The sequence below is a fragment of the Lynx rufus genome, unplaced genomic scaffold (assembly GCF_022079265.1).
Source record: "Lynx rufus isolate CCGP_SWC_20201006 ecotype Redwood Valley unplaced genomic scaffold, mLynRuf1.p SCAF_8, whole genome shotgun sequence".
NCBI lineage: Eukaryota > Metazoa > Chordata > Mammalia > Carnivora > Felidae > Lynx > Lynx rufus.
The window spans coordinates 90,942,103-90,967,875 of NW_025814896.1; the positions used below are offsets into that span (position 1 = coordinate 90,942,103).

A 25,773-nucleotide genomic window follows, 5' to 3' on the forward strand; every position below is an offset into this window, starting at 1 on the left:
GACCCAGTGTTCCATATCCTTCCAGGCCGTCAGGACAACTGCTCCTGAGTAAGCACCCTTGGAAGAAACTGACAGACATCAGGCCAACTCTTAAAGCAACTGAGGCGTTTATTCTGGCAAGTAGAAAGAAGGAAAGTACTGGCTGAGCTTCAGGAGCCAGAATGGGTCAGGTCCTTGGAGAGGAGTGGCCACACTTTGGGTGTTGAGTTCTTCGTTAGCTGTCTCATGGTCACTTGAGGCTTTGGGGCACCAGTCTGGATGGGGTGCTGCTGGATGGGAAGAGAGATGCTGCCTTCTGTGTCTGCCTGCTGGGGTACTGCAGATCTGAGCAGCACCTGGGTGGTTGGGTTCCACAAGCTCACACCAGGAGCCAGCTTCACTGCCTCAGGCAGCAACATGGGCTTCCACATCACCTGGGACGTGGCCTCAAGGACTCGGGATGCCGTCTGAGACCACCTGTGTGGATCCTGACCCTCCAGGTCCCTGGGATGAAGGCCATGCAGAGGTATGTGGCAGCGGCCTACCCACATCTCGCCCAGCAACTCAGCCGCCCCCTCCCAGCCACTGGGCCACTTGGCACCTGGCCACTGTTTAGGGCTGGGGCTCCGGGCCAGATCCTGGAGGGTTGGGTGGGTGGCAAGAAAGCGAAGCCCAGGGCTGGGAAAGGCCAACTTTGACCCAAAGCCTGGCGGCGGTGGGCCTAAGCTCAAAGAGGGGGATTGGAGAGCAGGGCCCGGGCCCAAGACACGGAAAGGAGCACTAGGCGAGAGAGAAAAGAAAACTGTCGGGGAGACGCGGACACCGGGGCCCGGTGCTAGGGGTCTGGCCGGAGCCTCGGTCTTCCCGCCCCTCTTGCTCCGGCGGTAGGCTTCCAGCGGGCGCGCCTCGAAGTCTGGAGCCAGAACCTCAGCCAGCGGGCGCACCCAGTGGCGCGGCAGCCGCGCGGGGTCCAGGCGCGCCCGGGCCATGCGTCCCACCCTGTAGTGACGCGCGCCCCGCTGCGCGTCCGCGCACCTAGGCTCCTTTGGCTCGAATAAGGAGGAGGGGCCGTCCATGCGGGGCACTTTCTCCTTCTTGAGCTTCAGCCAGTCCCCAGCCGCGTGCGGCTGGGCGGTGCAATGATAGAGGTCCTCCAGCGAGAACTGGGAGCTGCGGGGCGGTACCCTCTGGGCGGATGCCTGGGTGCTAGCTACCTGGGACAGATCCGGAAAAGGTGGGGGACTGCCGTCGAGAGCCATCTCCACCGACAGCTGGCTGCTCGAGTTCAAGGATCCAGCCGAAGACTGATGGTCTCCGGCCTGGACGTCCAGTTCCTCTAAAAGGCCCTCGGTCCCTGTCTCCTGAAACAGCTCTGGGGTAGGTGGGGGGCCCGGAGTGACTCGCAGCTCTGGAGAAGGCTCCCAAGATTCCATCTGCTCCTGAGAGCCTCTCGCCGTCCACGATCTTCCTAAAGAGATCTGGTCCACGCTCCCTCGGTCCTAGGGATATACACCGAGGTTAGGGGTGGAGGGTGGATAGTGATACATTGGAAAGGGAAGAGAGGAACTAAGGGTGGAGGAGTCCAGAGAGGCCGTGAGGAGAAGGAAGACGCAGCGGCGGCGGCGAGGCGCAGAGTAGGGGGGTGAGGGGCGGAGGGAGCTGGGGGCTGTGCTTACTTCGCCTTGGAAGATCTCCTCCAGCCCCACAGAGGCGGGCGCTTGCAGCACGGGCACTGATCCCTGAGCCCAGGCATCCGTCGTGCATGCCAAAGGTTCCTCGTCCTCGCCCCACGTGGGGTCCTCGGCCACTGCAGATTCTCCCTCGTCCCTGGCCAGAAAGCGCCACTCGGTGATCTGCAACATCGCCTCCCGGGCCTGACTGATGGTGAATGGAATGCACTACGGGGGCGAGAGAGGGTCTTAGCCCAGTTTGGGGGGGCGGGGTGGAGATGGTCTGGAGAACCCCCATCCAGACCCACCTGCTGGGTCAGGTAGACTTTGAAGGCAGAGTCCATTACTCGCGTCATCAGATCAGCCAAGATGTCCCCCACAACATCCTCTCCCTCCTCGAGGGCCGTGAACGCCATCCATTCCGCTTCCGTGAGCCGCCCAGGCACGATGTCCACCTGTGGTACCTGAACCGTAGGCGGTCGCGCCTTTTCCGCCTTGGATCGGGTCACCCCGCGGTCCCGGATCTGCCTCTGTGAGGAAAGAACGGGGCAATCAGGGCAGGAAACCTGGAAAAGTGGAATGGGGACGCAGCTATAGGCTAGGAAGAAGCTTTCTCAAGTTGTCCAGTAGGAAGGAAAAGCCTTTTGAAAGGAACAGAGCCTACGATGTGTCAGATGCATTTTTAGATGTTTGACCTAGCTAATTTAATTTTCTTAACACCTCACTAAATCCATTTTACAAAGAAACTGAAACAACACAAATTAACCATCACTTGCTTGACATTACAGAGTATACCCAAACTATATATAGCTCTAAGGCCACAGTCCCTGCTATTGGCACTAGTTCAAAAGGTTCAAAGTTCTTGAGAGTTCAAAGAACTTAACGAGTCAATAAATGGTTAGTGCTCTTTAGAGCCTCCTCCCTCCCCTAAATCAACTTAGATCCTCATTTCACAATATACATCTAAATAAACTCCAGATGAATTAAAGGATACACACATGCAAATGAAATAAAAATATAAGCAAAAAATTAAATGTAGGAAAAAATAGGTTAAATTGTCATACAATTTCCGGGCGAGAAAGACCTACCGAAGCATAAAAGCTATGTAAGAAATAATAAAGAAATAGCTATATATATATATATATATATATATATATATATATGCAAATTTTTTCCTGTACATATTTTAAAAACACTCCTAAGTACAAGCTGACAGTAGTTACCATTTACAGAGTCATTTACATACAATCGACTCAAGTCTTACATTTTTAGACTACATGCTATTTTTATCCTCATTTTGCAGAATTTGCCCAGATTACACAGCAAGAAAGTAGTGGAGTCATAATTCATATGCAGGTCTGTCTGCCCCTAGAACCTGACTTTATCCTGCTTTCAAAAAATTGCAATAAATATAAGAAAGGATAAATATTCCCAAGTATACTAAAAACTCATATAAAAATAATAAAAAGCCTAAGACCCCAAGGATAAGCAAAGGACATAACATTTCACAAAAGTGGAACTGCAAATGACTAACAAACATTTGAAAAGGTGTCCAACCTTCCTTCCTTTAAGGCATATTCTGAAGTGAAAATCACAATATATCCTTCAATACTCTCTGAGCTGTCATTGACAATAGCATAATATTTAAAACATTTAAACATATTTAAAACATATGTGTAACAAAAAGAATATATGGTTAATTGTGTGCCCTCTATATTATGGAATATTATGCAATGATTAAAGATAATCTTTAGGAAGAATTTACAATGGCACATGAAAATACTTATGATGTAATGATACATGATAGAAACAGGGTATAAAATGACATATCAATATCATCTCAGTTGTATAAACCATTATGTGTGAAAGAAAAGGAAAATACCAAAACTGTAACAGTGGATATGTTTATTTCTTGTGCTCTTCTCTATTTTATAAGTTCTCTGTACTATAATGAGGCTTTATCCTTTTATAATCAAGAAAACGCCATGTAAAAAGAAAAAGATTGGTTCCATAAATTCATTTTAGGGACATAAGAAATTTATGAGCAGATTCTTGGGAACCTCCTCACTTTCCTTCAAGTCTCTCTGAACCTGGTTCTTTCCAAAATGTACTTCTAAATGTAATCTTCCCAAATCTTTGCCTCCTCACCCCAACCTTATTGCTTCATACCAGATGTCCTCCCAAATTCATTCTCCCCCAAATCTGGTGTTTCCTAAACCTTACACTGAACCTCAAAATTCCTTAAGTGTCATTTCCCTTTTCTGCTGGTGAAAACAGCCCTGGTGGCAAATCCAGGGAATAACCCACAGCCCAGACCAGGCTTGGCCAGAGCAGGGTACGTAGGGTCCGGAGAGGAGAGTCTGTTTCTTGTATTTACCCTCCCAGTGTTTCATGGGTGGCACCGGTGATAGCAACCGTGCCTAGACATGGCCTGACCAGAGGGGCTAGAAATATTATAGCACAAAACCTCCTCAAAACTGTTTTATTTAAAGTTTCCTTGGCTTTTAAACAATGTGACTTAAAAAATTTTTTTTAATGTTTTATTTATTTTTGAGAGAGAGAGAGAGAGAGACAGAGCATGAGCGGGGGAGGAGCAGAGAGAGAGAGGGAGACACAATCTGAAACAGACTCCAGGCTCTGAGCTGTCAACACAGAGCCCGACGCGGGGCTCAAACTCACAAACCCTGAGATCATGACCTGAGCCAAAGCCGGACGCTCAACTGACTGAGCCACCCAGGCGCCCCATAAACAATTTGACTTTTAAGTGCAGCCTCAGAGTTGTTTAATCCATTTCTTTCTCTTAAAAATCCTTGAAAGGGAGTTTATTTAGCAACACCTCTCCCCAGTGCCTGACCAATTCTGGTTTATCCATTTGAATGGGTACCTCAGTATAAGAGACTTATTACATGCATTAGCTGCTTCCAAAAAGCCCTGTTCTTGGGCTCTGCACCACCCATTTGACTTTTTCCTTCAGGTTCCGACTGTGGCAGAGCGTATTAGCGTGCGTGGTGGAGATGTAGATTTTCTGCCCGAGACCGACGTGGCTTCCTTGGTCACCACCAACGCTCCCATGGTGGGCCGGCGCCGACTAGCGCGGAGCCTACCCGATGCATGGTTCCCGCCACCGACCTTAAAGGCCGATTCCGGTGCTCCAGCGCACCCCCAGCCGAGCTGAAGCTCACCGAGCCTTCGTGAGCCATCGCCGCAGCGGTCGCTCCAACCCCGGGGTTTCAAGCAGCTTCCCAGCCTTGCTGCCGCCGCTCCTGCCTAACCGTCGCCCTAGCAACGGCGCCTAGCACCGAGAGGCTCACCCCTCGCAGGCCGACTCGCCCCGCCCACAGTTGCCCTGGCAACCGCGCCGCGCTCTGTACGTTTGGGTTGCTCGGCCCCGCCTATTGGCCGTGCGTACGTGCGTCGTCTCTATGGTGGCGGTGGATTCGCAGGGACCTCAAGATTCCGCAGTCAGGCAAGCCGACCTGCGGGTGTGAACTCTGACCCTCGCCGGGAGCTTCAGGGTGCCAGCTGAGGGAAGAGGGGTGCGGTGGCTACCCTGCCTCACCCCGCCTTCGCTCGGGAGCTTGGGGCCATCGGGTCCTGTGCCATCACCATTCCTCCTCTGGGATTTCCCCATCGCCCATGACTCAGCCCTAGGGTTCCCTTTTCCCGCTGCCCAAGACCTCCCCGCTCCGGACTCTCCTATCGCCATCCTCGGGTTCCCCATCACATCCTTACCCACTCCCAGTGGTCTTTAGTGCCTCATGACAGCACCCCCCATTCCTCCCGCTGTAATCACCGCTGTCTACTGTTCGCAGCGCGCCTGTGATTCGAGCCTCTCTTCACTAGGATGTTCCGCCGGGAGCGCTCCATTCCCCTTAGAGGTTCGGCCGCTGCACTGTGCAACAACCTCAGTGTGCTGCAGTTGCCCTCCCGCAACCTCACACATTTTGGGGTAGTCCATGGACCCAGCGCCCAGCTTGTCAGCGCTGCCCCTGAAGGTGTGCCCTTGGCCCAGCGCCAGCTCCACGCTAAGGAGGGAGCCGGAGTGAGCCCTCCGCTTATCACCCAGGTGAGTGGTGTTGCTGAACCCGGTCCTAAGCTCTGTCCTTCCTCTCCAAACCTCAAGGAATAGGCCTTCCCTAACCCTCTGATTTAACGCTCTTCTGAGTCCTCCTGTCCTCTGCTCTGACCACTTCTTCCGACTGGGCCACTTCCCTCTAGGTCCATTGGTGTGTCCTCCCCTTCCGAGTGTTGCTGGTACTCACCTCACATCGAGGAATACAGGTAAGAAGAGGTGCTTCCTACCCTCCCCCAGTAGAGTTTTCTCAACTCCTCCCCAAAGCCCCTAGACCCTTCCCTACTTGTCTCTAAATGCTTACAAACTTTTCACATGTTTAGCTCATTCTTCCTCGGTTCTCATCTTCCTTTCTCCCATCTTTTCCAGTTCCCAAGTGCCATCTCCAATACCTGCCCCTTTACTAGCTGTATGACCTCTGACAATTTAGTTAACTTATCAGAGCCTCAGTGTCCTCCTCTGTAAAATGGGAATAAAAACTGCCTGCCTTCCAGAGTTGTTTTGAGGATTAAATGGGCTAAGGCCTGACATGAATATGTGAAGTACACAGCTCAGCAAAGGTCAGCTGGATTGTGCCCCCATCCTTGCTTCTTGCAATGTCTTGCAGATGTACGAGTCAGATGGCTCTGTCATGGTCTATTGGCACGCACTGGACTCTGGAGATGCATCTCCAGGTACCTGCAGGACTTGAGTGCCATCAGGGTAGGGAGTGTTGGGTGGGGCTGGAGGTGCTATTTCTAATTGTTTTCCTCTTTCATACTCAGTACAGGCTGTGTTTGCCCGAGGGATTGCTGCCAGTGGCCACTTCATCTGTGTGGGTGAGGGGGCCAAAGGCAGGGAATTGGGGGGTGCTGGAGTATAGGGGTGTGGGCTTTGGCCAGGAAGATGCTGAAGGTTTGAGGGAATTTTTGAGGGTTAGAGGGAAGGATGGGATCGAAGGAAGCCCTTAGAGACTCCAGAAAAGCATGGAGGGCTTCAGAGGGGCAGGGTAGGATAGAATAATGGTGGTCACTGGAGGAGCAGAGCTGTTGGGGTCCCGTGTCGGGGGGTTGTTATGAAGGTTTATGGGATGGCGGGAGTGCTACGTGTGGTGGTTGGACACTGGGGAGGATCAGGAAGCCATCAGTGGGGCACTGGTTCCGCAGGAACATGGTCGGGCCGGATACTGGTGTTTGACATCCCAGCCAAGGGTCCCAACATTGTACTGAGTGAAGAGCTGGCTGGACACCAGACACCAGTCACAGACATTGCCACCGAACCTGCCCAGGGACAGGTGAGTGGATTCCCCCTACCAATTCCAAGGAACCTGGGAGCCTTCCCATTTTGGGAGGCAGGACACCCGGGTTTAAGTCTTGACTCTGTCACTAAGCAGCTGAATGGCTTTGGGCAAATTGCTGCACTTTCCTAGGCTTCAGCAACCTTAAGTCCAGTGATGAAGCCTGACTTTCCATTTACGTGGCATTTAGTAGTTCATGAACACTTTTCAATACTAGTGTGGATTGAGGAGTTGGGACAGATGTTTTCTAAGATGCTTTCCAAGTCTGACACATGCAGCTTCCTTTTCTGGACTTGGGCAAGTCCTACCTATTCAGACCCACCCCCAGTGCCACTCTCTCTGGGAAGCCATCCCCCTATTTCCGCTCTCACTGATCTCCCTTGGCAGAACCTGAATCGGTACTACTCTCAAAGACAACTCTTGTCTCCCTAATTGGATTGCAAACCTCTTGAGAGCAGGGGATGTATCTTCTAATTCATATGCTCCACTGCACCTGACCCACAGCTGGGCCCATGGGCTATGTTGGCTGCCTGGAGTTGGGGGTTCTCAAGAGGTTTGGACTCTAGTCATGACTGTGACTGGCTCCCTGCAGGACCTCCAGAAGGTTGTAACACTATGGGCTCAGTTTTACTATCCTTCCAGTGAAGACAGTTATATCCCTCTCCTAACACATGGTTTGTGGGGTCAGAGGGAGTGAGGCTCTAAGGAAAGCAAAGAAAGCTTTTTATGCATCCTGGGGGAACCCTCCATTCAGCCCAGGAGAGCTGCATGTCTTGCCCTTTCCCTAGAGAGACAAAGATGCAAATGCTGTGTCCCCTCCCCTCCTGCTCTGTATACAGGACCCAGCAGGGGGAAAGGGAAGGACTGATCCTGCTTTTCTCCTTAGGACTGTGTGGCTGACATGGTGACGGCAGATGACTCAGGCTTGCTGTGTGTCTGGCGGTCAGGGCCCGAATTCAAATTATTGACCCGAATTCCAGGATTTGGGTAGGTGAGGTGGAAGGAGACTGATGCCTTCCTGAGGGGTCCAAGGAAATTAAAGTGGGTTATCACCCTTGCAGGGTCCCATGCCCTTCCGTGCAGCTGTGGCATGGGACAGTAGCAGCAGGCTACGGGGATGGGCAGGTGCGTCTGTATGAGGCCGGCACAGGAACTCTGCATGTCCAGATCAGCGCCCATGCCCGGGCCATCTGCGCCCTGGACCTGGCTCCCGAGGCGGGCAAGGTCAGTCTCCTTCTTCATCCCTCCATACCCTGTTCCTGGTGCTGGGGATGTTGAGAGAAAGTCCACAGACTTGTCTGCTGCTCAGTGTAGCCCTCTCCCTGGGTATCTGGACCAGGCACCCCAGCCTATCCTGGTCCCCTGTCGGCATGTGCCAATGCCCACTCAGCCCACCACCTTTTCTATAGCTTCTCTCTGCAGCCGAAGACACCTTTGTACACATCTGGAAACTGAGCAGGAGCCCAGAGAGTGGCTACACTGAGGTGTGTGTGGTGGCAGGAGTGGAGAGGGGGGCCCAAGCCTGAGGCAGCAGGCCCTGAGCAGCCCTCTTCTCCCCCAGGTGGAACACTGTCATGGTGAGTGTGTGCCTGACACCCAGGTGTGTGGTGCCCGATTCTGTGACCCCTCGGGGAGCTCCTTTGCTGTGACTGGCTATGACCTCGCTGAGATCCTGAGATTCAGCAGCGTGTGAGAGAAGAGCAGTCCTCCTTTCTCCCTGTGGTGTTTATAAAGTACCCCTCCTCCCAGCCCTTGTCTGATTACTCAGTATCACAGTTATACTTCACAACTCCTGGTCAACTAAGCTCCAGGGATGAGGGGATGGGGCAGGTCCAGACCAAGCAGCAAGGCAACCTGTCCTCAAGAACCAGGGGAAGGCCGCCGTTAAATAATTTTAATGGTTGATGTGAGAGTCACAAGGGAGGTGCACTCCCTCCCAAGGCTCTTCAGTGCCATCCTCAAAGCTGGTTAGTGCAGGGAGGTAGGGCAGGGTTGGTTCCAGTTTTCTCCCAGGAAGGGTTTCGGGGGTACCAGCCAGTCCCAGGAACGAGCCCCTCAACACCTTGGCAACCACAGCTTAAGAGGGGCTTCTGCTCCTCCTCCCCAGCCTACCCCAAGTCCAGCAGAGGAAGGTGAGGCCAAGCTGGCCAACCGTCTACTGACAGCGCCGCATCCAGAGCCTGACTGCACATGGGTCTTCTCTTCCTCTGGCCAGATCCTGTTGCCAGCACCTTTCTCTCTCACACTGGTGACTGGAGCCAAGTGCGGGACGGGCCTTTGCTGAAGAGGCCTCTGGACCGTGGGGATGGCTGCTGGGGGAGAGGGGCGACCGAGCGGGAAGCCCCAGGGGAGTGGTCTGGGGGGACAGCATCCAGGGAGAATGTTCGGGGTCGCCCCCAGGGCATGGGGTGGGTCCGAGCTGGGGCTGGGGCCACTGAGGCAGGTGAGCAGGGGGTAGGCAGGGCAGGCTGTTCTGTAAACATTGCTAGCCAGGGTGGGGGTGTCTCCAGCCTTGTGCCCTCCCGCTGGGCCAGGATGTCTGTCACCGCTGCGATGTCATCCAGCGGCTCAATAGCTGTGGCACCAGGAAGGGGTTGAGGGGAGGGGGCTAGTCAGAGCTTAGGCCCCAGGCCTACCCAGCCCTGACCATCACCTGTCACTGTAATAGGAGGAAAGCAAAGCCCGGATCTCAGCCGAGACTGTGTTATCCTGCAGGAGAAGCCCCTCACCTGGGCCCCCTGGAGCCACTGGCTCTGATACAACTATGGGATATGGGGAGCAGGGGGGATGGAGATGAGGGGGTAGGCAGAAGTGGGTGAAAAAATCAAGGAAAGAGGAGGAAAATGAAAGCAGTGCCAGGCAAGTGGAGGGTCAGAGGAGGAGACAGGAATCCACATGCAGAAAGGGAAACAGAGAAGAAGAAATTAGGACAGAAGTCCATGAAATGAATCTGGCTCTTTGGGGGTTTGTTTGGAACTTTGGTGGAGGTGGCTCTAAGAAGAGCTGGAGAAGAGAAACAAATACAAGCAGACCGAGTGGGCCTTGGGTCCCCAGAGCTCTGCCTCAGTCTAGTGCTTTCTCTCTGTTGCCATTATCTAGGCTCCCTTGAAGCCCCCAACCCCACTTCCCATCAGGTTCCCTGAGTGCACTTTCACTCACCCATCTCATGGTACAAGGACCCCTGCTTGGCCAGTACTTGGGGTGGTTTCCGGGGAGCAGGGGTTTCAATTTTCATGATTTCATCACAGCACTGCTTCCATTGGCCTGGAAGGAGGGCAGTGACTGGGGTGGGAGGAGGAAGACTGAGAGGGCCAGGCCATCCTCTCCCCTGCCACATTCCCTTCCACACTTTTTGGATATAGAGGCCTTGGGTAAAAACATCAAACCTTAATCCCTCCCAAGGTTCAAACCAGCCTCCTCCTCTTACTCATGTCAAAGAAAAGCTGCCACAGAGCCTCCATCCAGCTGTGCAGGGCTCCTCGACTCTCTGTCTGAAGGGTGTGTGTCACCTCGTCCTCCCCATACCGGTTACTGATGCTCAGGGTGAAGGGCCGGCCCGCAGTGTGGTCCAGCTCCCCTGCCCGGACTCGAGTCTCCTGCAGGAGAAGGAAGGGGTCTGCTGCCACCTTCACGTTGGTCACAGAAGTCAGCAGTGACATCAGGCAGGTTTGGTCATCCCTGCCTTAGAAGGAGGAGCTTGTTGGGTCTCTCCTCAAGCCCTCTTATTTGCCTCCTATTGAGCAGAGCAGGAGGGAATGGCAGGAAAGGACTGGAGATGAGACAGATCGTCCTCGGTCAGGAACGTGGAGCAGATGGAGACAGGGAAGGAGGGATTGAGTGAGGCAAGGAAGGCACAGAGGCACGCAGGAATGCTGAGGCCTAATGTCCCTCAGTACTTTCATAAAAGTTGGCAGGAAAGCCAACAAAAGGGCTCGGAAACCAAGAGAAGTCATTGGACTTGGGTTTGGGAGAGAAATCCAGGAAAGGGTGAAGTAGGGGCAGATTGGAATCTGAGGGAAAAAGGCAGAAAGAGGATGAAAATCCTAAACTGGCCATGGGACCCTCTGAGACTAGGCAGGGGCTGAAGCTGGTGAGTAGAAGAGTTTTCCAGTGATGCTGGTGAGGGAGAACATTCCTGGCCCTGAAGCTAGGTATGGTGCTGTTAGGAGCAACAGGTGAATTTCCATCTCTCTGCACCCACCCTCCTGGGACCTGAAGGAGACACTCCTGGGCCCTGGCACCTGTAGCTTCACCAAGGGACCCATCACCTTGTTGATGGCGATAGTAAACAACGGTTCTTCCCCAGTGTCTGCGTCTTCAGGTTGCCGGTAACAGAAGAGGTTTGTGCCTTTCAGGACTCCATGCACTCGTGCCCAGTCCTGCAGCTCCCCAGCTTGCTGCGTAAATGACTCAGGTTACCTGGGGGAATCACACCGCCAACACCCTTCTTCCCTTTCCCCCAGTGAGAATCTGCTCCTCTCTGCCCATGCTCTTGTCTGATCCAACTCTCTTCTTGCCCTAACCCTCCTTCCTCTACCCAGATCTTGATTTTTCAGTGGTCCTTCGGTGCCTAGGTGATCCAGCTTTCCTTCTCCAGGTTCCCTTCTATACGTCAGGGCCCCCTCCTCACCTGCACCCTGAGGGTACCACTTGCGGTAGGCTGAGTCATGCAAAGAGGTTGAGCCACCAGGCGGCAACACACGCTACCATAAAGGGGAAGCCAGGCGGGGTTCTCCTCTGGGGGACAGGAAGTGCAGGGTAAGGATAGGGAATGACAATGGACCATTCGACAGCCCCTCTTCTCACTGTCCAGCATCCCCCCCACCCCACAGCACATACTCACCATGGCTGGTGAGGGTGAGGTCGTGTGTGCGGAACCCATCTTGCACTGCTGCCAGGGTGAGCGTGGTGTGAGCCAGGAGGTGGTAACGAGGACCCCTGCAGGACAGACAGAGAAGTGGGCTTCAGCCCCATGATCGGCGTATTAAATGGCAGGAGATCTGAGGGCTAAGCAGATCTGCCCCGTCGTTCAGGCGGCCCCACAGAAAACTAGCTTGCCTCCTCCATGGGGCTTAGAACATTTACTGAGCTCCTGCTGAGTGCTGGGTCCTGTGGTTTAATTATGTTATTCCACTGTATTCCCACAACAGCCTTGGAAGTTTGGTGGCATTGTTCTGTTAATAGATGAGACAGCTTGAGGCTTAGAGAAGTTAAGAAATTTGCCCCAAATTTATAGCTGGTAGGTGGTGGAGTTGGAATTTGAACTCATGTGTGTCTCCCAAGTCAGCATTCTGTTCACTGCCCTAGAGCTTTCAAACTGCTTCTCAGAGGCCCCGTGTTTCTGTTGGGTGCCTCTAGGCATCAGCAGGCAACCCCTCAGGACCCAGGCTACTTTGCTCCAACCAGAGCACTCTGTTCTATCCATATAAGATGCATTTGCTGCTGCAAAAACTTGAAGACCCCAGAGCTTAGCTCTCCCTGCATTCTTACTGGTCTTCTCAGTTGACATGGGCCTGCTCCGGGGTGTAGGCCAGAGTGCCTCCCAGCTGTGTGGCCGCTGCTACTTCATGTAGGTGTGCATGCTGTGGCAGCAACACAAAATAGTTTCTGCATGCTCAACACAGCTCTGAGGTCACCCGTGGCCAGGACAGAGGCAACTGAGGGCAGTGGAAGAATGTAGAGCCTTACCCCACAGCTGGGGTGGGAAGCAAAATGGGACTGCTCCCCGAACCCCCAGCACTCTCCAGCGATGCCCGGACACGCCTCCCTGAGGAGCGGCCTAGGGAGCTGCTGAGTTTGGTGGCAAGCCTCTTGGGGGCTCCAGCCAGGGCCCCCTCCTCTTCCACGCAGGCCCCATACAGCTCCAGTCGCAGTTCAAAGTCTGGCCCTGCCTCGGTGCTATAGGAGTATGGGAGGAAGAGAGGAGGATGCTCCTGGGGAAGTCCAGGGAGGCATGAGGGGGCGGGCAGGGGTGAAGGACAGATGTGGTGCAAGTACAGGACAACTCCCCAGGTGAGGCCCATCTCCCTTCCTCCCTCTCCTCTCCCCCTGCAGCTATGGCATCCAGGGATTGGAGCAGAGTGGAGAAAGGAGGGCGTCACAGGGACCAGGTGCTCACAAGAGCACGTTGCTCTGAAAGGAGATGTCTGTGAGGGTCCTGTCCACCAGGATCATCTCTGTGTCCTGAATGTGTTCCCCTAGCTGCAGCAGCAGGAACACAGCCCAGCGGTGCAGGTCTGGGGACAGAGGCCAAAACTGGTAAAGATGTGCCCACAAGAACACCCAACCTCAGGTCACTCCCTCCATTTGTCCCAGCATGTGTGCAACTCACCACCTTTGTTCTTGAAATATTCTGTGTCCTTCCACATGAGTGGAATCCGGAGGTCTGAGGGGCAGAGGGGCAGGAAGAGATGTTGAGACAGGGCAGGAGATCTTGTGGTTGGGCAAAGAGTGCCAGTGACTAGGGGAGTTGTGCTTCTTACCAGAGATGCAGACCCGGCCACGGCAGGGGGAGCGCTCAGCAGGCGGCCCGCTGTCAGAAGGCCTGTGGGCAAATCACAACATCGCCACCTGCCTCTAGACACTATGCCCACCCCCACCCCCTGGTTCTGGTTCCCAAGGGTTCTTTGTTGCCTCCAGCCCAGGGCCCAAACCCAGGTCCCCCACCAGCCTGACCTAGCAGGACTGAGGGACTGTAAGAGCTGTCAGTTGAACCCAGGGAGTCACTGGGCTTGGGGACACTGGAGGAATATCAGCTCACATGCAGTATAAGCTCCAGGCTCCTCCCCCTCCAAGCATCCGCTCTGACCACCTCCCCAGACCCCTGCCAGGGATGAGTGGGGCTTGAGGGAACAGGTGCCCGCAGAGACTCCTTTTCAAGAGTTCTTCTCCATTAAACCCAACTTGGAGGAGTTTGCAGGCTTTCTTTTTTTTTTTTTTAAATTTTTTTTTTCAACGTTTATTTATTTTTTTTTTGAGACAGAGAGAGACAGAGCATGAACGGGGGAGGGGCAGAGAAAGAGGGAGACACAGAATTGGAAACAGGCTCCAGGCTCTGAGCCATCAGCCCAGAGCCTGACGCGGGGCTCGAACTCACGGACCGCGAGATCGTGACCTGGCTGAAGTCGGACGCTTAACCGACTGCGCCACCCAGGCGCCCCTGCAGGCTTTCTTTTTAACAATGGGGGAGGCTGTTCTTCTCTACCATCTCATTCATCACTTCTTTGATATAGGAGGATACTGGGTGGGTTGGAAAATCAAGAACTCAAGTAAAGAATATCTGTGTTCCATTTGCCATAAACCTCTCTTCCCTCCCCCTCAGCTTTGATTTCTCCTTTACCATCTCCAGGTAGGCTGGGCCTTCCCAGTAGCCCACTGCAGGGCCCCAGACACCTGGCCTTACTCCCCTCCCCACCCGTCAGCAGGACTCACCAAGCATGTGTCTCTCCTAAAGTGACAGTGAGTTTATCCATACAAATTCATAGCTCCACTAATTATCAACTTAGTAAGGCCTTAAGCTAAATGATGTGGCACTGATGACAGTGTGTTTAGCTGTCAGCAATTTGGGATGTACTTCAAATCACACTGCCTAGGTTTTATGGCCAGGGCAGAGCCTGTTAACGGCTGCCTTTCAGAAGATAGCAAGCTCACATTGGAAACTGCCCCCCAACTCCCAGCCTGCATGCCCTTTAGCTTTATGGGGAAGCCAGAGCTGGTTATCTGCCTTCCCCCAGGGGCTTCACGGGTGGAGGGCTCCTGGCAACCTCTCCTGTGTCAGCCTTCATGGCCAAGCTGGGATTGGCACCCTGCCAGTGGGCAGCTGGAGCCTTCTCCCTACTCAGCAGTGGGGACAAACAGGCTTATTTTGCCAGAGCCAGTTTTCCAAATGACCAGGCTACCAAAAGTGGCCTCATTTGCCAGGTATTTTCTCCAAACACTTTAGTTGTACCAGAGCATCACCTCAACCAATTCACCATGGATTTGTCAGATGAGCAACATCTAATGTCATGAAGCTGGTGTTTCACATCCAGAAGCTGACCCCTTTTAGAATACACAATCTAATTTAGGGGAGCAGATAGGCTTTCCCTTAAATGTTTTTTTATTATTTCCTTTCTCGAGCACTGCCTGTGATGGTGAACCTTAGGTACACTATTGTCAGTTTGTGGTAAATTGGTCATCTGGTGAACCCACTTTGAGAAAATTATCTTTCCAGAAGCCAGCCAGCCAGCCAGCCAGCCAGCTTCATTGGATCACAGGCAGGGCTTAGCAAATTAGCCCTTTTACATTATAACCCCTCAGACTGACAGCCTTTCACCAGATACACTGGCTTTCCTGAGTCTAGCCCTAGCTACTCCTTAGTGCACTTTGGGCAGCACACTGTGGTGATAAAACACCAAGGCATCTCCCAGGCCTCTGACAAGGCTTCAAGGAGAAGTCATCTTCAGGGTGATCCACACTCCGTACATACACACAGTACACGACTACCCCCCATACGGCCTTGCCTCCCCCTTGCTCACCTCCGGCCTGTCTTGCCCAGCACCTGCGCCTCCTTACGCCGCTGCAGCTCACCCATGTAGCTGAGGATGCGACTGTTGCACACCAACAGGCTCTTGGTGGCCTCCAAAGCTTGCTCTCGCTGGGAGCAGGCCGCCAGCAGCTTGCAGGCCCCTTCCCTCATCCGGATCTCATGGTCTAGCTTTCTCTGCAACTCTGTGTCCTAGCCAGAGTTGGGGGAAAGGATGAGAAGGAAATGTCAGTTGGGGACAGACTGAAGCACCCTCCAGTCCCCAAGTGGGCTGTGGCCCAGGAGAAACAGATAAGAAACTTATGTTTTAGGCAACTCAACCTCAGCTACCCAGAAAAGCTTTGTAAAAATACAGATGCACTCATGCATTTGATGGTAGGAGCATAAATTCCTTCAGCCTCTGTTGAGCACAATTTGGAAAAATCTATGAAAACTAGAAATTCACATATCCTCTGATCAAGCTATTCAATATCTAGGAGTTTATCCTACAAATACAATTATACCTATTGGCAAAGCCATATTCATTGCAACGTTTAAAAAATTTTTTTAATGTTTTTATTTAGAGAGAGAGAGAGAGAATGAGCAGGGCAGGGGCAGAGAGAAAGGGAGACACAGAATCCGAAGCAGACTCTAGGCTCTGAGCCGTCAGTTCAGTGTCCGATGCAGGGCTCGAACTCACAAACCATGAGATCATGACCTGAGCTGAAGTTGGGCACTTAATTGACTGAGCCACCCAGACACCACTCATTATAACATTGTTTTAAAGCACCAAGTTTAAAAGTCCTTCACTCAGGCATTGGTTAAATAAATCACAACATTTCTATATCATGGAATATGAAAGGCTGCAGACATTAAAGAGTGAGGTAAACATTTGTGCGTAGATAAGAAAAAAATCTTCAAAATATATTAAGTCAGAAAAGAAAACAGTATTACACAATTCTACCATTAGTGTACTGTATATGTATATGTATATGTATATGTATATGTATATATACATATATATATGTATATGTATATATACATATGTATATATATGTATATGTATATACATATATATACATATGTATATATATGTATACGTATATACATATATATACATATGTATATATGTATACGTATATACATATATATACATATGTATATATATGTATATGTGTATACATATATATACATATGTATATGTATATACATATATATACATATGTATATGTGTGTGTATATATATATATATATATATATATATATGAGGTTGTGGGCCTGGGTGCCAGGAATGGAAAACAGATTTATGCTACCTTTAAAAATATATACAGCCTTCTTTACTACTGTACTTTCGGAAATTGTTACCTTTTTAAAAATTTTTAATCTTCTCATTTAAAAACAAACAAAAAACACATTACCATGCTCTGCCTCAGATGTGCAGAACAAGAATCTCTAAGAGTGGAGTGTGTGAGTTTTTTTGAAAATCCCTCGAGTGATTCTGAGGTGTAGCCAGGGCTGAGAACCACCAACTAAAGAAAATGGACAAGATGGTAAAGACCATCCTGGATTACCCCAAAAACTCTAGTGATGAGTTGGGGGAGGGGGGCATCTAGGTAGTAAGGGATCGGTGGAGAAGGAACATACCATGTATAGAGTTCACCCATGCTGCACAGAACCCTGTATGCACTCCAAATTAGGGGACCTGCCTAAGGAGATCTGAGCTTGGGAGGTTAAGGACAGAGGCAAGGATTGGGGATGGGAAGGCAAGCAAGGCAGGAGGTCAGGAGTGAGGGGCTAAACAGGCTGTGCATAAGGATGGGGGTGGGTAGGCAATGAGAGAGGCACCAGGATTCTCAGGAACATTCACTCAGAAAGAGCCTTGGAGGTCTTGGCAGAGAGCAGAGGGTGAGAGCACCAGTCTGACATGAGACAAACCTGGGTCTGTGACATTCCTGCCAGTCTTGATAAGCTGAGAAAAAACTTATTTAAAATACACTAGACAGTTTACTCAAACTCCCTAAGACTTGGTTTCTCCATCTGTAAAATGAGGATGGAAATAGTCCCCACATCCCAGACTTGTGAAAATTCAGTAAGCCAGGAATGTAAAGCACTTAGCACAATGCCCAGCACATGGTATACATGAATGGTGAGGATGCTTTTTTAAATTCTGCTATTTTGACAGCAGTAGCATTCATCCAACAAACCTGGAGCATCCCTGTGCTGTCCAAGGCCCACATTTAAAATCCAGCTGGGAGGTGACAGATGCAGACATTAATGGCTGCACCGTAAGTGCCATGTCATGGTATAAACACACTCACAGGACAGAGACCATGTCTGCTTCTGGTTGAAGTGACCAGAAGTGACCTCCTTCAGAAAGGAGGTAGAAAACTAACCCCATTATAGTATAAGATTAGTTTAAGAGGAAACCAAGTGGAGACACCAGGCTGGAAGAGGGGGGTGAATGTGATCACCCAAAACCTGTCTTCTCCCTCACACCAATTATCACACTGGGCACTTTCTTCTGTCCCCGGTGGCTCCAGCCTCCACATCTCCAAGACCTGAACACCCTAAATTCCTGTTTTCGAAAGCCTTGTCCAGCCTCCCTGAAAACATTCTTCCTTCACTATTTATTTCCTGGGCCACCAATGAGCTAGGCCTGACTCTCATGACCCCTCTCCCAGCATTGTTTCTCTTCCTGACACTTCAGAAATAGGCCAACCAGCTCATAATGCCCCCTCCACCAGGAAGCCCTCCCAGACTACACAGCTCCTGCCCCACCCCCACCCCTCAGCCCCTCTATGTCTGCCTGCACCAGGGTCCCACCTCTGCTAAGCTTTCTTGCTTGCCAACCCCCATCCCATTCTGCATCCAGCTTCTGTCACAAACACCACAAACGGATGAGAGAAGGGAGGGCACAGAGAGGCGTCCTCAAGCCCCCTCCTGGCTAGTCTCTTTGTCCGGGCCCCAGCACTCACGGATCCTTCCCTAGCCCTGTCCATTGCGCTTGTGGCACCAACGCAGGCAATGCGCTGGTTCCGGGGACTCGCAAGCACGCTCCCGCCCGTGGCGCTTGGGGCGATGGTGACATCAGCTCCCAACTGCCACGAGAGCAGTCGAGGGGCTCCTGGGCGCAGGCGGTCCCTCCCAGCTCCCGGCAGGGTTAGGCTCCGGGCTCTAGCTGCGCAGCCAGGAGACGCAGCCAGGAGACCCAGTCGTGCGCAAGGCTGCCTCCCAGAGCTCCCACGTCGCATTGGAAAGGGCTTTTTGGCCTTGGTGCCGCTAGAGCTGCAGGAGGCCAGAGGCCCCTCCTGCTTTGCGGTTGCCCTCCAAGGTGACCCCTTGCCCAAAACCATGGGGGAGGAAGATAGTGTGTAAATTGGAATAACTGGGGCCATAGAAAAGTTTCTGGGCTCAGCCTAAATGAATGAGCCTGCTATCATCCCCCCCTACTCTGGCCCCAAACCCGCTCTCCCACAGCTCCAGGGAGGAGAGGACTCTAGAAATCCTGCTTCCTCCCTTTGGGCAGAGCATCTCAGGAATCCTGGCACTGTTTCTAGATCCCTGTGTTTAGCCCCCATCTCCCCACCCCAAGGATAGCTTCTTGTCTCCCCCTCCCCACCCACACACCCCTTTCTCCCCAAGCAGGCATTTTCTCCAGACTCTCCTGGGAAAGAGCCCAGAATTGGATGTCAGCCGGACCTGGGTCAAGGCCCAAGGGGCTGAAGGAGGATGAGTCATGGGCAGAAGCCCAGCACACATTAAGCTCTCCGTGGACATCTTCCTGTCCCTCCCTCCCATTCTCTTCTGTCCCTGACTTACTGCTCTGCTTCTCATCACCTCTGTTCCCTTCAGAATCTCCACTGGGGCTAAATCCAAATCCTGGCTTGGGAATTTGACTAGCTGTGAGAACTTAGCCTCTGGAAACTATAAACTGGGGAGTGTTCTATGTCCTTCATAGTATTGTTTGAGAATTAAGTGGGAAAGTCTAATTGTTTCCTTGGCCCAGCACATATTTAAAAACAGCCTTTCTCTCACTCCCACCTCCCCTTTACTTGCAGCTTAAGTTGCTTCCTCCAGAAAGTCTTCTTGGATTTATTCTTCTATGAGTACCTCTCTTAGCAATCTCTGAAATATCAGTGGATCTCTCTCTTGAGTTGGGGGTAGGGGCTGGGGGGAGGAGACTGCTGAGTTTGGTGGAAAAAGAACACAGCACCCTCAGCCTGTGCTGAAGGAGAGATGACCAAAGTGAAATCTAAGCCCCCTCCTCTGCCCCAGAACTTGAACAGACTTACCATGAAGAAAAATTACATGGGGGAAGGGAGCACAAGACAGTGGAGAGGGTGCAGAATTTAAACATTTAAATACCTAGACCAGCTCTGTTCAACAGTATCTCCTGTAATGATGGACATGTTTAGCAGCCATCTTGAAATGTGGCTAGAGCAACCAAGGAAATAAATTGTTTATTTCATTTTAATTAACTAAATTATACATTTAAATAGCCACATGTAACTAGTAACATGGACGGTGCAAAGGACTAGGTTTTATCCCATGTGCCAACACAGGACAATAGGTGATATCAGAGTCCCAATGGGCTCACTGAGCATCTTTTTTTTTTTTAATGTTTATTTATTTTTGAGAGAGAGAGAGAGAGAGAGAGAGAGACAGAATGTGAGTGGAGGAGGGGCAGAGAGAGAGGGAGACACAGAATCTGAAGCAGGCTCCAGGCTCTGAGCTGTCAGCACAGAGCCTGATGCGGGGCTCAAACTCATGACCTGTGAGATCATGACCTGAGCCAAAGTCAGCCACCCAACTGACTGAGCCACCCAGGTACCCCAAGCATCTTTCTGCATATTAGAAATAGGTGACCCTCTCCAGGCAAACAAGTTAGATAAAGGTGTCCCCTCTAAAGGTTTGTAGCCCCAAAGCAGGCCAGGACTCCTGCCTCTGCCTGGCACCCTTGTGAAGGAAACAACCTGTACAATTTGTGCCAAGGATGTGCTCTCTTTACAATCCCACCTCTGACCTTCCCCCACAGCAATCTCCTGCCTTGTCCAGGAGGTCACCTCTGTGGTTTCCTTCTCCTTCCCCATCTCAGTAAATGGCCACACCACTCAGCTGCTTAGCCACACACCTGGAACGCTCTTTGCTGTGAGGCAAATCCATCAGTGTCCAGTCCTCATGTCCAATCCATCAACCAGCCCTGTCAGATCTACCACTGTCATTTGAAATCCAGCCCCTACTCTGTCTCCACCACCAGCACTTTCTTCCACACCACCACGTTCACTCCCCTAAGGCTGTAACAACTTGCTGTCCAGTGGTCTTCTGTGGCCACTCTTGCCAACTCTTTCTCTCACCCCCAACCCCTGCCTAGCCTATTGCCCACAGAAGTCATTATTTTAAAACATTAGACAAGTACTGTTCCTGGTTAAAAACCTTGCATGGGTAGGGGTGCCTGGGTGGCTCAGTCAGTTAAGCACTGACTCTGGCTCAGGTCATGATCTTGTGATTCAGGAGTTCAAGTCCCGCATCAGGCTCTGCGCTGACAGCTCAGAGCCTGGAGCCTGCTGCGGATTCTGTGTCTCCCTCTCTCTCTGACCCTCCCCCACTTATGCTCTCTCTCTCTCTCTCTCTCTCTCTCTCTTAAAATAAATAAACATTAAAAATTAAACAAACCAACAAAACCTTGCATGGGCCAGCAGCATACCTAGAGTAAAATCTACATGCCTTGTTAGGGCCTTCAAGGCCCTGCATAATCTGGACCCTGTCCATGACCTCAGCCCCAGGTATAGCCACACTGGAACTGGAACACATCCTCATCTGAGAGCTTTGCCCCTGCTATGCCCTGTCAGGAAAGCCCTTTGTCCAGTCTTCACATACCTTCATATCCTTCAGATCTCAGTTCATGATCTCATTGCAAAGACTTTCTCTGACCTCCACACTGAATGCTGCCTTCCCTACCTGATGTGTGTTACATCCCATTTTCACCATCATTTCACTGTGTGAGATGATTTACGTGTTTGCATGTTTATATGTTCCCCCAGGTGAATGGGCCTTTCCTGTCTGGTTCACTGAGGTATCCCATGGTCTAGAAAGGAGCCTGACATATAGAGGTATTCAATAAAGGTGTTTAAGAATAAATAAAGGAACAAACAGCTCCCTGCCATCTCCAGGGCCAACAGAATTCTTACATCCTGATGCAGAGCCCCCTTCCCCTTCTCTAGCAAGGCCACAGCCTTCCTGCAAACCTCTCTTACATCAAAGTCCTCTCTTCTTTCCACACTTAAATGACCCCCTCCAAAACACACATCCACACCCACTCACAGAGTTTTCAGAAACAGGTGTAAAGACCCTTCTGCCAACATAATGCTCTGCTCAACAGAACTGAGTGTAGGTCCACACACAGCATCTAACACAAGGCATACAGAACCACCTGGCCCTCTCCCCACTTTGAGCAGGTCCCACCCTCCCTCCTCAGCCCCAGCAGGGCTGCGCGGGGGCAAACTGAGGCTGGGGGTGCATGCACAGGAGGTGTACTCCGGGGGTGGGGGCGTTACCTCCAGGCTGAGCGCCATCTGTCGAATGTAGAGCATATTCAGGTCCTCCAGGATGTGCAATCTGTCCTGCATCTTTGTGCCCCCACTTCCCCTTCCCTTGTGGACCCCTCCAGAGGGGGGGTGCTGGACAGGCACCACGCTGCTCCACAATTCCTCCTCCCGCTGCTTCCCTGGTCTTGAAAGAAGTGGGCAGAGGGCAGAGGCTGCCCTCGTCCCTCTGCACTCCTGTTACACCCCTCTGGCAGCTGTGACAAACTTCCCTTGCCTACCACTGTTCCAGAGTCCTGGTGGGAGCCAGGCATGGGAAGAAAGGAAAGTGAGGTGAGAGTGAGGAAGGTCCCAGGAAGGGAGGCCAGCTGCAGAGGGGGCTCTGGGCACAGAGTGTCCAGTCTTGCTTTGGTGGCAGCTGTTCTCCCAGCTGTGGAAGAAAAAGGCCCTTTCATTCCGACTCTGGCCCCTCCCCAGCCCCCGCCCACATCCCTGGCCTGGTGGACAGAGAGTCTGTGTGCCGGTAGGGCGTGAGGGGCAGGCACAGCTGGAAGGGGGCAGGGAGGGGACGCTCACGCAGGTTTTACGGAGTTGTGGGTTTGGGCAGCAGGTCAGAGCTTTCTGAGAGGGGTTCTCACTCTCAGAAAGAAGAGGGATGGAGGTGAGGACTTGACTGGTGAGCCCAGGGAGCGGGACAAAGGGGTACACTGGGCCCAACCCCCAGGGCCACCTCTTCCAACTTGGGGCCCTTATCCAGCCCGCCCCACCCTGGGCTCACAATTACCTCGCTTTTCCAGAAGAAGGGAGGAGAGGGCGGGAGAAAGGCAGGGGTGTGCCTGTCTGCTGCTGCCCCCGCTCCCCTCTGCGGGCCCCTTCCCTTCCAGACAGGAAACCAGCCCCGATTCCCAGCCAGCTGCAGCTTTGCCCCCCCCCCGCCCCACCACCTCCAACCCGGCCCACGGAGTCACACTCCCCTCAGCGGCCGGCGGGCCCTGCGACTCCGCCCCGGCTCCTCTGGCTCCTCTGCTCTGGCCCCTTAGGCCCAGCTTATCCCAGGGGCGGCCCCAGCCCACAGGCCCCTCCTCTTGGTCCCCAGGCCTCGCCTCTCCCTCCCCCACGCTGGTCACACGCTGGGTTGCTCGTGAGGAACCCGACAAAGCCCCTCTCCCCCAGGTCCACTGGCTTCTGCGTCAGAGAAGGCCCGGGACACCGGGACGTGGATGTGAAAGGGCCTTTGTTCTGGGCAGGCTGGGGGGAAAGGGCAGAAGCCAGGCCTGGAATCTCGGGCCCGGAGGGAGAGGGGGGCGGGAGGAAGGCCCCCTCACTTAACCCTTTACAGGTCCTGCAGGGAAGGAGAGGTGACCTTGGGGACAGCCTCTTTGCTGTCGCTACTGCCCTCGGTCCTAACTCAGGCCCACAACGTTCAGCCGCTCCCAAGCCTCTATGGGGAGTTACAGGTAGGGCTCAGACTAGGTAGGTAATGGGGTAGAGCCGAAATTGTGACTAGAGACTGGGCTGCAAAATTTTGGTGTGGTAAACGCCCAAATCATTAAAAGGGACTCCCCCGCCCCACCACACACACTCCCAGCCCTTCAGGGGCACAGAGGAGCAGTTGGGGAGGGCTTCAGCGACTAAGTGGTCAGACCCGGCCTAGAAGTCGAGTTGGTGATGAAGGCTGTCCCAGATGGTTGAGACAGGTTGTGAGATAGGGCTGGCGGCCGAGAAAGAAGAGGGAGCCCAAACGAATCCGAGCTGTTTGGGGCCCGCCTACCTGCTCACCGCCCTTCGCCGCGGGATGCGCAGGATAGGCCGGGTCCAGGCACACTTTGGGATTCGAGCCTGCGGACCCTTAAACTCAAGCCAACCCGGAGTTTTTCCAGGCAGAGACAAGTCATCCCAACTGGTCAGGGAGTGTCAGGGGTGGCACGGGTTCGATTAACTTTCAGACGGTGCGCGCCTCACTTCTGAAGTCAACAACAACCGGTTAGAACCCAGACCGCGGCGTCTCCGCCCCTCGGCGTGCGCGCGGGCGGGGGCGGGGGGCCGAGGGCAGCCGGGGCTGCAGGAGCCGGGGGAAGGGGGAGGCCGGGACGCGGGTCTCACCTCGGGCGGGTCGCTGAAGAGGCTGAGTCGGAAGCGGCCGCGTTTGAACTCCATCTCCAGGGCGGAGCCCCTGGCCACGGTGACCCGGCTCCGGTGGTTTCGGGAGAACATGCTGGCGACCCCGCGCCTTTACCTGCTCTGTGAGTTCCCGGAGCCGCCAGCTGTGTCCGATCTCGTCCGCTTCTGTTCCTCGACGTCCGCCCGCCAGTCCGGCTGGGAATCTCCCGCAGCCGGGTTCCCAAACTCCGCCCCCGGAGACGACACCTGGGCTGGGCAGGGCGCGGCACCCTCCTTCTCCACCCCCGCCAAAGGCCCGGCCGGCCGAGCCAGTCCCGAGGCACCAAGCAGTCCTGGCCCGACAAACCCACAGCCAGGCACCCTACACTGCTCAAACACTGCGGGGGCGCGTCATCCGGTCGCGCCCAGGTCTCAGGCGCCTCACCTGGGAAAGGGGCGGACCCAGGGAAGCCCCGCCCCGCCCGCCTCCCCCACCTGGCAAGCCCCACTACCTGCGCGCGGAAAATCCCGTGGCCACCTGGGGTCACTGCGTGGCACACTGCGGTTCTAGCCGGGCCCCGGGACCGTCCCCAGTTCCACACCAAGCAGCTTCTGAAGTGATCGTTTCAACTTCCTACAGTCTCAATGTCTCTTCGTCCCCCTCCCGCTTTAGGTCCTCCATTCGCTACCTGCCCATCCACCCAATCCCGGGGCCATGCTTAAGCATGTTTTGGAATCCTGTTCTGTCAATTACTAACTGTGGAGCCTTGACTCAGTCTTGAACTGAGCTTCAGTTTTCTCATCTGTTCAATGGGGGTATAGTAATTATCTCCATTCCTCTGGTTGCTATGAGGATTCCATATGAGAATGGGTGTAAGATGCCCAGCATAGTGTCTGACATAAAGCAATTGCCCCAAAAGTGGAGCTATGAAGACAAAGGAGCAGGTGCAGCACTCTTGTGTCCTTGGATGGGGCACAGGTGACCTCAGCGCTCTGGACCCAGATCATAAGTGCCTTACGAGGGTGAGTTGATCATTGACCTCAATGTTGACTATTTTTCAGCTGCTTTGCTGGATGGGCAAGACAGGATTAACACTCTCAGTCTGTGCAGAAGAGGGGGCCCTCCTCACCCCACAGAGCCTAGTGAGAGAGAAAGAAATGGCAGAGTATTAGCTTGCTGACCACACTGATTAGTCTTTTGGGGATTCTAGAACTTACTGGAGAGAACCTGATAGATTAATAAAATTAAATAAATAAGTAAATAAATCTTGAGAGTAAATCTCCTTCATAGCAGATGGGCTGGAGTCGGAGAAATAGTAGCCTTTAACTTTAGAGAGGACAGAATTGCTCTGCTATGGCAAATTACTCAAATGTTCTTCTAGAAAACCTGACTTAAGATTACTTCAGCAAAAGGGGAAATTTCTTGTCTTAAGGAACTAAAATATCCAGAGGCCAGGCTTTAGATGTGGCTTGACTCAGGCATTCAGTGTCCCAAGGATCCTGCCTCTTCCCGTCATCTACCTCTACTTTGCTCCACATTGGCTTCACTCTCCACAGCATGAGATTGTTTCCAAAAATCCTGGGTCTGTAGCTTTTCAGGCTTAAATTCAGGGAAAAAGACAGCATCTGTT

The 25,773-nt window shown here is 52.7% G+C and overlaps 3 protein-coding genes across 3 annotated transcripts; 1 reads left to right on the forward strand and 2 right to left on the reverse strand.

Moving 5' to 3' along the window:
* Positions 1-149: 149 nt before the first annotated feature.
* On the reverse strand, positions 150-4,849 carry CUNH2orf81 (chromosome unknown C2orf81 homolog). The gene is made up of 4 exons (XM_047067797.1): positions 4,832-4,849; positions 1,958-2,179; positions 1,656-1,877; positions 150-1,478 (listed from the first exon to the last, which is right to left on the reverse strand). Exons 1-4 carry the CDS (start codon positions 4,847-4,849, stop codon positions 150-152), a joined length of 1,791 nt encoding a protein of 596 aa, XP_046923753.1.
* A 303-nt stretch (positions 4,850-5,152) lies between these two features.
* On the forward strand, positions 5,153-8,738 carry WDR54 (WD repeat domain 54). The gene is made up of 9 exons (XM_047068706.1): positions 5,153-5,715; positions 5,868-5,930; positions 6,329-6,395; positions 6,486-6,539; positions 6,867-6,994; positions 7,884-7,984; positions 8,059-8,221; positions 8,407-8,481; positions 8,559-8,738. The coding sequence occupies exons 1-9, from the start codon at positions 5,494-5,496 to the stop codon at positions 8,688-8,690; spliced, it is 1,005 nt and encodes a 334-aa protein (XP_046924662.1). The 5' UTR covers positions 5,153-5,493; the 3' UTR covers positions 8,691-8,738.
* A 144-nt stretch (positions 8,739-8,882) lies between these two features.
* RTKN (rhotekin) lies at positions 8,883-25,268 on the reverse strand. The gene is made up of 12 exons (XM_047069806.1): positions 24,146-25,268; positions 15,514-15,713; positions 13,480-13,541; positions 13,329-13,382; positions 13,116-13,233; positions 12,686-12,895; positions 11,841-11,935; positions 11,628-11,734; positions 11,266-11,394; positions 10,425-10,593; positions 10,157-10,261; positions 8,883-9,572 (listed from the first exon to the last, which is right to left on the reverse strand). The coding sequence occupies exons 1-12, from the start codon at positions 24,254-24,256 to the stop codon at positions 9,238-9,240; spliced, it is 1,695 nt and encodes a 564-aa protein (XP_046925762.1). The 5' UTR covers positions 24,257-25,268; the 3' UTR covers positions 8,883-9,237.
* Positions 25,269-25,773: the final 505 nt, after the last annotated feature.